Below are 11,440 nucleotides of genomic sequence, written 5' to 3' on the forward strand. Positions count from 1 at the left end.
AAAACTTTTGATTAAGAAAGCGTTCCTGATCGAAAAAATTATTCATTTGCTTTTGGAAAGAAAAATAAGATGGCAGAGCACCCATCGGCCGGCTGTGCCTTCCCCAACAAAGCGCTACGCATTACTTAACTTGCAGGAAAGTAGCTCATGACACCAACCAGGTTGCAGCGTGGAAGTGGAAACAACACAAGAAAACAAGCCGACAAGAAATAGGTTCTTAGATTTGCTACTGCATCTCATTGGCTAAGAAAAAAAAAAGAGCACCTGTCGAAAGGGAGAAGTGAGATTAATAGAGATGACTTATCTCCTTCCAATACACGTTTGTTCAGCAGTAACCTAACTGGAGCAAGGCTGGCAGTACAACCAAAATCGGTAGCTTTAGAAATAAACCAAGAACACCCATAATAAAGTAATAAACCCTGAAACATCATCCTGGTAGTACGTTTGATGTACTAGCAATAAATCCAACTAGAAAGACAAAACCATAGCTAGACATATAGGATAAAAAGTCTGGAATGTGCGTGGCCTCAATGCCCGTGCTCGTCGGCTTGCCATTCGTGCATTGGATCACCGCGCGACAGAACACGCCTAAGCCAATGCACAAGGGCCTCGCCACTATGACGCTACTGCTACCTTGGATGATCTGGAAACAACGCAACGCTTGTGTCTTCGAGGGTGAGCGGCCCTCGGTCTCTGGCACATGCGACAGGATCCGGGCAGAAGCTACCATTTGGGCTAGGGCGGGGGCGTTAGGTCTGCGTGCCGTGCTGCCAGTAGATTGGGATGTCCACTGAGCTATGTCATAACATGCCTTGTAACACACCTCCCTTGTGAGTTGTGATCTTGTAAAACTATCCTTCTTTGCAATGAAATGAAACGCAATGTCATTGCGTTTTCTCAAAAAAAGTCTGAGGTACATGGAGCTAGTTACTACTGAAGATGCACACAGAACGTCGTTGATCACCAATTCACCATGGCGCGGTAGCCAGCTTTCGCATGGCTTGTTCCTTCATCCTCGTACTCGCCGCCACTATCTCTTCCATGTTAACATCAAACACGTTTAGAGAATCCTTGAGGGTCGACACCGTCGACTCAATGGCTCTCAACTCCTTCGCCGCACGAGCCTGCTCCAGCTTCACTGCCTCGTACCCCTCGGGCACCACTGATATCTGTGAGGGAGCGCCGAGGAGGCCAAGGAGGTCGTCGACGCGCTTGCGCATCAATGCGATGTCCATGCCCTTGGCCTCAAATGACTCTAGGATCTTTTTCCACTCAGCAAGGTCCTCGAGGGAAGCAGGGGAGGAGGCTCTGATGCCCTCAGCAATGTTGACCGTCTCCACAATCATGCGTGTAGTGAACTCGGGGCTTATTGTCTTCAGAAGATTCCTGTGGAGGAAAGCCTTCCGGGCCTGGCAGAGATGGTAGTACGTCATGCGCAGGTGATCTGGGAGTACTAGCAAACCGTTGCCGATGATGATCTTGAAATCCACAAAGCTTTTCACCGAAGCGAAATCATCAATGTCTGAACATGGAAATCGGACGCCGCCATCTACTGCCTCCTTCGAATTGGCATGTTTGTTGGAACTTTCCTTTTGTTTCTCTGCATTAGAGAACACGGCGTGTGATTCAAAAAAATTGGTAACATTGCAAAATGAGCATGCATGATAATACGTTCAACTCACTGTTATCCATAGATGTGTCCAGACTCAGGAGACCGAGGGCTCCATCAGTAGCGGTGAACTCATTCTCCCTCAGTATGTACACCTGCAAACAGGAGTTAATAGCTAATCAAATCACTATAAAATATTATGGAGGAATGGTTAGTACTTCTACTGTGCATTCCATTTTTTTTAAAATGAATGGACGATTGAAGAACTCACCTTAAATGTTGTCTGTCTCACTAGTTGGAAGACCACGGCGTCGTCGACCTTAAGATGTTTCTGTTTCACAAATCCCTTCCATCCACCGCTAAGTCCGGTCTTGTAAGCTTTGTAATTTGTTTCATAAGTCTTCCGTTCCTCATCTTCTAATTCAATTATATGATCATGGTTTAGCAGATGGTCTCTGCAAAAACTAGCTGGCATGCCCTGCGAGAGGAACGCAAAAGTCAAACGACGAGAGGGCAATCAAATCTTCTATTAGAGAAAGGAAAAGTAAACCTCATAAGAATAAAAAACGATTCTTTGGCACTGGACAAACATTCAAACACCCAGTAAATCTAGACTTACCAGCCAAAACCCCTTAACAACTTGTGAGTGCTTCATAACCTTGATAAAGCTTGGGCCTTCCGTTGGCAATTTCTTCTCTAGCTCCACAGCTCTTTTCAGAGCAGTGCCATTAATACTATAATTGTTTGAAGATTCATTCAGGTACACATCCGGCAGACAAAATTGTCAAGTTTTAAATGCAATCTACTAAAGAAAACAACCAAAAAGTTGAAGTACCGTGCATTTTTCTTAGGGCCATCGCCATCAGATACCTGTGAAGCTTGTTCCTGGTTAGTCTAGTCTAATGTGAGAGATTATGATTCAGACAGCCATCCACATTGCAGAGAGTAACATATACCTTGGTCTTTTTACACTCGATTACAGTCGCGTATATTTTGTTTTACAGAAACATTGGTGCCATGTATGAACAATTATTTTTTCAATTTGAAATTATTTTATGATTCCACTTTGGACCTTACCTCTAGATGAAAATTATCATCCTTATCTTCCTTGCCCTCACTACTACTGCTGCTGTCCAAGAGAGGTTTGTATTTCATCTTTCTCTTGTTAGATTTGGAACGTGCTGGCCTGTTTGTCTTCCTCTGTAACATAACCAATCAAAGAAGAGCAACTTTCTGTTAGTCCATTTCCCCAATAAAAAAAATCGACTCAACCATTCACAATGCAAAGTGTGACATAGATCGAGCTTTGAATAACAAAACATGTTTTGACCGAAGAAAATTTAAATTATTTCAGGTAAGGTATTACCATCGGCGTCGGTGGCTCAAAATCATTATCATTGGCACCGTTACTAAAGGTTCTGCTATGACAGTTGCTGTCAAATAACACCGGCTTCTGCTCTGTTTTGTTCTTTACAAACCTGGAACCTGCTGGCCTCCCTCTTTTCCTCTGAAAATAAAGAACCAACAAAAGCAGAGGAACGAATTCAACATTTGTTTGTATATTCCTTTCAAGATAAAAAATAATCTGAATAATGATTTTTTATGTGCAAAATCTCTGAAGCATATGAGTTAAATTTTCCCCCTTGAACACGTATCAAACACAGATCTTTTATAATAGAAGAAGTAAACCAAGAAGGTGCACAACTTGCACGACGGAAAAAAAGAGCTAAAATGTAAAAATACATGAGAAACCTATACAAAATTGCAGATAAAAAGAAAAGAAATCCAGAACAAGGAAGAAAAGCTAGTATCCAACCACAGGAAGCATGATGAGTACATAACTAAAAAAAATTGGAAGCTCTGTTTCTTTGTTCTAACTTTCCTGATAACTAAGACATGTTCATATCACCCACAAATACAAATACTGAATTAGGAGTGTGACTTGCTTTATAAGTTTTAACTAGGCCTGGGCTATTTTTCTTTGTGCTAGTTTTCTTTGCTCCAGGTTTAATAAGAGAGCCTGGAAGCTTTCCTTGCCCATTCCGCACACTCTCTGGCCTCATGGTCTGCTATAGGAGGTTATATCAATCAGCTGTATGCTTGTACTTTATGAAAAATTACAATCGAGATGGAAAGAAAAACAACGAAGAACTATTGAGACAGTATAAAGACATTATTCGTTTCGTAAAAAGTCTGAATGGGGCCACTCATGCTCTTATTAACGTATATACAAGAGAAATAAATCAGCAGAAAACTTACTCTTATAGGACCATAGCCGACATCACCATATGGATTATCCAGTGCCACAAACTGTTTACCAGCAACGCTAGCGAGCTCCTCGTCCTGCCATAACCAAAAAAAAGTTGCATCAGGAGAAATTTGAATTGAGTAAAAGACCAAAAGTAAACCAATATATAGCCTCATTTTCTAAAAAATTGTAAGTATAGCCTAATATCATGGAGAATGCATGCAGTCATTGTGTCTACTGGTCGATTCATTGCTGATGAGCAGTTGAGCACTACGGGAAAAAAACATTAAACATATAATATTTAGTTTGTCAGGCAGTTCCACACAGTACACACGATTGACGATTTAGAAACAAAGTAGAAAAGGTTAATGTAATTTCTGTCACAGCAGACAAGACAAGTACTCTGAATTGGCTAAATAAAAACCTCAGTCAAGACTTCCAATAAAACGACAACACATGCTGATACCTATCTATCTGAAGCGACGAGTTAATTAAGATATTCTATGCTTGTACCAACCGAAAACTATACGATAAAGATTGTTTTGTATTTCTATTCGAGTATGATATATTTGAGGGCATGCATTTGATACTCAGTACTAGCTCTAGAAAGCAGAAGTGTTCTGTAAATCAGAAGCAGTAATATGAAATGAGATGGTTCCATGGAGGTCCTTACACTCGGATAATTTTTTGAAACGAGGCAAAAGATTTGCCATTTCATTGATAGAGAAGAAGGTTTAAGCAAGTTAAGTTACAGACCAAACGGTCAAGGCCGCAGCCAAGACCCAAAACAAGAAAAGGATTACTCTCCGATAAAGATTGTCATGGAACGCGCGTGTGTTCCGGAACCATTGTTCTACACTCGGATAATAATCACTATCGAGATCAACATGCCTACTGCTGCTCTGTTGCTGCATCTCCTGGCCCTTCTTGGTCTTGGCAGACTGTGAATCACTTGCCGGTGTCTCTGCCTTCCTCTGAAAATTAATTAAGCAGCCATGGCAGAGAAATTGTTATGCTAGTAGTAGACATTAATCAACCAGTAATTGTATTTCTAAATCTCATCTAGTATAGCAATAAGCAGTAGTCGCCCTAGTCAGTTCATCGGAGACGAATTGCCCATGACCAAAAAACAGACACACCGATCGTGTCGCACAACCACAGAATGTCGACTGCAATACTTTCCAAGTAGCGTAAAAATAGGAAAAGAAAGTATATAACATGTAGAAGTTTCAGAAAACATCAAATGTTGTACCAACAGGAGAAGAATAATAAATAAACAGATACGATAACCGAAGTCCAGCACGAGTCATTGTGTATTTCTACTAGTTCATTCATTACTAATGAGTACTACAAGAAAAAGCATAAGCACATAGTTTTTAGTTTGTCGGGCAGTTCCACATGGTACACCATGATTGAAGATTTAGAAATTCACAATTGTGTCTGTTTTACAGAGTATCAAATACATGTTCCCTGGGAGATTCAGAAATTCAGAAGTTTCTCCAATTCAGAAGTAGTTCTGAAAAGCAGAAGTGCCTGAAATGCAGCAATGTGAGATGAGATGGTTCCCTGGGAGGTTCTCACCATCGGTTTAAAACAGCCATCGCCATGGACGTGTCTACTGCCGTTGTCAAGTAAGGTGAGCCCTTGATGCAGCAATGCCATCTTCTGCTTCCCCATCTTGGTCTTGGCAGACCATGATTCACATTCACTTGCCGGCGCCTCTCTTTTCCTCTGGAAATTAAATAAGGCGCCAAGGCAGAGTAATTGTCATGCAGAGTAAATATTGATCGACCAATAATTTTACTACTAGTACTAAATCTCATCTGGTTCAGCAATAAGTAGCAGCGACAACAGATTGAACGGATCCGAGAATCAACGTCCAAGGCGAGTCAAAACAATGGGGATTGTTTTCCTTTTCTATGTGCAAGAATCACCTTGTTCAATACTACTACTAGCATATATAAATCGACTAGAGATATCAGGAGAATCTGCGCGAAATACATTCTAGGAGTAATAGAAAGTAGAAACACGAAGACAAATCGTTCCCTTGATCGGAAAATAAAATAACCGCACGAATGTATATACTATGTACTCCTATGTATCAAGAAAAGTAGATGTGTGTATGTAGAGAGGCATGCGAGCTGGGTGTTGGTAGAGAAAGAGAGAGAAGGAACTAGCCTTGATTATGAGCTCGTCGGTCGCCATGGCTGCTGGCTGCACCCCTCAGGAGCTCCGATGTTTCGTGATGTGAGACGGACGGGATGGAGTCGGAGGTGGAAGGGGTATACAGCAGCGGTAACAACAGTGCTAGTATATAAACGGAACGGAACAGGATCCGACCGTTCGGTGATTGACGATATCGACGGGATTTTGCTGGCTCTTCCCATATGAGCACGCACGCATGCCACTTCCAGCACGTACCCACGCGCACTCGCCGCCACTTCCGGCACTTATACCGATCGATGCCCCATCTCGTCGATCCTCGGCAGAATAGGCAACACTGGTGTCTGGCAGCAAGTCCGCGACACACATTCCTATACATCGCTGCAGGATATTGCGCACGAGAGATCAGAGCGAAGCAACAACCATTCACCAAGAGAAGAAAATGATCCTAAATATACTTTGCATAAGTTCTTACAATATACTACTTATTTACGGATTTTTCTTGTAACACACGCGTAGTTTACAATTGGAATAATTTCAATAAATAGGCAAAAATACATTCAAATTATCAAAACATTATATATTTTTTCGACAAAGGGAATATATTAATATTGCGAAGATACCAATTACACTCAGCCTCTACAACAACGCAGTACCCTAATGGTAACACGGATACACATAGGCAAAAAAGAGAATTACAAAAAAAAGTCTCCCTACATAGATCTATTCTTTGTAGTAATGCACAAGCGCTGTCGTCGCCTTGATTATGGATTATAGGTTTTCATCCTAGAGAAATTCCACGCTCTCAAAAACAATTTCTTCAACAAGACTATTCCCAGGCACAACCAATTAAGGTAGACCTTCGGTTTTCATCCTGAAGTTTAGACTCTAAATTTCTCTTCTATTGTCACCCCACTTGCCGATGCCGATGCTCCAAGTCACGAATCTCCAAGGCAATCCATCATCGCCATCAGGACCCAAACCACCATTACTAGTCCTCAGGTCTCAGTTCTATGCCATTCTCTGCCACTAACTGCACCATGAAACTAAAGACATGTCCCACGATGAAAACATGCAGCAGAGCTTCACATCGCCCTCTCTGAAACAATACGGACAGAATAAACAAGGTTACGTGAGACTGAATCACATCCGTTCCGGCAATCTCCAGGCATGAGTCGCCCAATGGAGTTCGCTGGTGGAGCCATCCGAAACACGACACTTTCACCGAATCAATGAAGACATGCATCAAGCAGATCTTCGTCTTGGCTTGAGAGGAACCCTAGACCTCCACCATTATTGAAGCCGAGCCAGCATCCCCCACGCCACCAGCCGACAACCAAGATCCATTGCTCCCGAGTGTAATAACGAGACAAACAAAGACGATGCCTTCGACAAGGTAACGATGCCAAGTGATGCCTCCATCGTCCACCAAGACCAAGGCCAAGGCCAAGGCACGGTTTTCACCGGTTGGCACATCCCGCCAGACTCAACGTCGGACGGATTGACACCGTCGACGATCGGTGTGGGATCCCAAGATCCCCCACACCAGATCCCCACGTGGACGGCCACCTACAGAGGAAGAATTCGATGCAACCATGTCCTGCACCGTCGTCCCGATGCCCAGATGATGCGAGTGCTGCAGTCCGTCATTGCCTCCATGCTCCGCACCGTGCATCATAGCGGTTGCAGGAGTGGGGATGGCGCCGCCTCGCACCCTTGTCCACTACCAGCGGGGCGCCCCGCCGCCGCCACGCCACGCAGCCTTAGGCCGGCAATGCCTACAGTGGAGGCGGAGGGAGGAGAGGAGGGTCGGGAGGAGCCTGGAGTGGTATACGACGGGATCCCCAGGAGGCATTATATATGTTTTAAGAAAACACAATTTTGTTCTACAAGAACAATCATATGATCCTAGATCTCCATAAATATTTTGGGACCTTCCTCATAATTTCAAAGATAATTTCATCACTATATATCTTAAGTAGCTAGATAGTTTTAGAAAAATTTCAATGTGAATAATTTAAAAAATAAAAAAATACTTATTTTACAAACAAACATGCGAGCTAAAGTTGAAATAAAATTTTATACCTTAAATCTGAATGAAATAATTGGTTATTTTGAATTTAGGTAGAGTATAAAAGTAATTATGAAGTTACTGAACTCCAATTGAAGATAATAATTAGTACATTTTTTATTGTTTTACTCCTAGTTTTTTAGCATTTTCTTGTTACGTAATAGAGCATCTTATTATTTTCTCTCCTTTAATTTTGTCATGTTCAATCCAGTACACGGTCTGTGGTATTCATCCACTTTTTCACATATGCAAATAAATTGGTGTATTTCTTCTAACAAATTTCTAATCAACTTAGCATTTTGCATTTCCTTTTCACTTCTAGCAGTGTTGCTATTCTAATACATGCCCACAAACTGGACAGTGCATTTTAAAGTGTTGCAGGCCACTGTGGATACACCAAACATACAAAGCCACAATTTATGACATCCTAGCAACTTTTAACTACAGCTGAGTGATCATATATCTAACAACCCATTACATTAAGCAAATCACCCTAAAAATGCATTGCATATTTTTTTGAAGTCCTAGATAATTAATAGAAATACAGCGCATTACCTATAGTGTGTTGTGATAGGCATATAAGTGTAACCGCCGCTTGTGTTCTCCCTTTGAAAGCAATGACATCCTCCAACACGTGCAGGGGTGGATCTAGTATCCCTCCAGTCGAGGCAGCCGCCCAGACTTGTCTGTGGCGCACCTGTTTACATTTGTGACTTTTGTAGTGATTTTGTCCCAAAGGGACATTCTAAGCATATTTTCCCAAGTGTTCTGATTCAATAGTGAACACATGCTTCTCGAAACGACAAAGCACGACTAAATCAAAGCAATCTTTGAAATTTTGGGTCATCAATCGATTTAGAAGCATATCCATCTCAGGAACATCTACCAAAATAGCATCAAATCTGATCTTAATAGATACACAACCTAAGATATCCTAAATTGGAATCCTCCTAAATCCTACATAAAAATGGAGAAGAAGAACTGTCATCGCCTAGATAGGACTTGCTGGACGTCGTCCTAGCTCGGTATATTGGACGGAGGCGGCAACACAGAGACATCGGCGGTGGAGTTTTACAAAGCTACCGAGGACAAGGTACATAGATGTTGTCGAACTATTGGCGCATCGAAATGAGGGCGACGATGGTGATTTGGCGAGCGATTCGCGGGGTGGGAGAAGAGACGAGTGCACCGGACACCAGAGTGATGAGCTAGGGCACGTGGAATGGTTGGGATGTTGCCGTGTGGTATTCCTTGTTGGTATCCGACGTGGCACGTTGTAGGCACTCTCAAGCCAATCTCGAGGCCGGCTGCGGTGACACAGCAAGTGTGCGAAGCAACTCCGTCTAGTTGCAAAACCAGCTCCACCTCCACTACTAGAAATCCCCTTATTTCCGATGGTGAAATAGTATATCTGCCGGCCCATTGTCTAATACTCTAATAACATACAGTGTCATATGCACACAATCGATCATGCAGCTAAGGCATGTATATTTTCTTCCACAGCTCCTTCATCTCCTTGCACTTGAGGAACATATGAGCTCCGTCTTCGTCTGGTCTTTTGCAACATACACACCTAGTGTCACATTTCATGCCTCGTTTCTTGATACTCGTCATCAGCGTCAAACTATTATGTGCCAGTCTCCAAACGAACTATTTTATCTTGAGCAGGCAAGGCAGATCCTATATTTTCTTCCAATGTAACATCTCATCTGGCTGTTCCGATGATGAAATCATATTCGCGTCTTTTCTCTTGACATAGATTCTGTAGGCTAACTTGACCAAAAAAATCCCTTTTGTATCAAAGTGCCAAGCAGGGAAGTCTTCAAAATCATCACGGATTGGTGTACCTAAAATGATTTCGGCATCCATTTCCCAAAATGTTTCACGAACCAGTACATCGTCCTGTAATAGGGTTTACTAGCAATGATCGGCGCGGCGGCACGCCGCACCATATGGTGAGCTAGTGATGGTAATTTTTGGTAGTGTGAGCAACTTAGTGGAAGCAAAAAAGTAATGGTAATACGTGACAAATAATAAGTCTTTCTACTATCATTTGAGTTTTTCCAACTGTGAATAGAAGGCAGCTATACTTGTGTGCTTAACCATAACTGCAGCTAAACAAACAACATCAGTTGTATGCTTAACCATAATATATTGACATCAACATTTTCTGTCATGTTGTACCGCCTCCAGACCGCTGTCGAAATAAGGGTTTTTTTCGCGGAAAAACTGAATGTTGCTCGTCTAGAACACTTGAGAACACGCAATGCTCTTTGAAACCATGTCATTACAAAATGAATGTAGCACAAAATACTTTCTGCACACACGATTTTAAACTAATTGTTAATATAGGTGACATGAAAGCCTTCCATTACAAAACACCTCAGTATAAGACACCAACATACTGTTATCACAAAAACGTAAGCATGCACTGGAGCGGAAAGATAAGTTGGACCACCTAGACTTGAGAGTCATAAATAATATTGTATCTATCATGGGTATTTTCAGCTGGATGTCAAGAAGTAAGAAGGAAAAGTCGCCGAGCCACTTAGTTTATTGAAAAGAACAACTACTTACTCTGACCGATCTTCTTTCAGAGTTCACTGAGAAGAACACCTACTTACGATAGCATTAACTGAGCATATAATTTGAACCCATTGCACTATCTATAATCCTCAAACTGTAAATTATTTTTCATGGCCTGGTAAAAGAAACTCAACTGCTAGATCAAACATTATATTCATCGAATACAAAGGACCGAAAGACCAAAATAACAAACTATCAGAGGAAAGAAAATTCAAAAGCTCATACACATAGGCGTGCAGCTTAACATATTCCTACATGCCCTACAATCAAGAAAAATTAGCAATCCATATTAATTGGCAGCAAGGATTTTACTACCGATTCAACGGCTTGCCTACAGTCTCGCATCTTGCATCAGGACAATAAAAATTCAGAACAATTTCGGGTGGACAAAGATTATGCTGGGAGCTGACAAATGAACTATATTAACATAACTGAAAGAAACGAAAAATAAAATACAACTGACTCCCGCTACAACAGGATGATCTATACAAAATCACAGTACTTATAGGGAGGCGAAATATGGTAGGTGAGGAATTGCCTCTATCATTGATCATGCTTATATTTAAGACATGTATCTTACCAATGACAATTTTAACGGGGTTAGGAAACAGAATAAAGTTAGCACCTTAGTAAATTTGTTTAAATGTGAAGTACTAAGATCAGATGTAGAGTAGAATCAACGAATATTACATTTGATTCAGAAACTGGACACTAATAATCAACTACAATTGATTAAAAAAACAGGACCAGCGGTTGGTCACAT

At 41.6% G+C, this 11,440-nt stretch overlaps 1 protein-coding gene across 1 annotated transcript; it reads right to left on the bottom strand.

Annotated features, from left to right (window-relative positions):
• Positions 1-907: 907 nt before the first annotated feature.
• LOC127316023 (B3 domain-containing protein Os01g0234100-like) lies at positions 908-4,034 on the bottom strand. Its single transcript, XM_051346447.2, has 8 exons — positions 3,869-4,034; positions 2,976-3,116; positions 2,687-2,809; positions 2,445-2,479; positions 2,229-2,343; positions 1,881-2,087; positions 1,683-1,764; positions 908-1,600 (listed from the first exon to the last, which is right to left on the bottom strand). Exons 1-8 carry the CDS (start codon positions 4,031-4,033, stop codon positions 969-971), a joined length of 1,500 nt encoding a protein of 499 aa, XP_051202407.2. The 5' UTR covers position 4,034; the 3' UTR covers positions 908-968.
• Between the last annotated feature and the right edge of the window lie 7,406 nt (positions 4,035-11,440).

The sequence above is a fragment of the Lolium perenne genome, chromosome 7 (genome assembly GCF_019359855.2).
Source record: "Lolium perenne isolate Kyuss_39 chromosome 7, Kyuss_2.0, whole genome shotgun sequence".
In the NCBI taxonomy this organism is placed as follows: domain Eukaryota; kingdom Viridiplantae; phylum Streptophyta; class Magnoliopsida; order Poales; family Poaceae; genus Lolium; species Lolium perenne.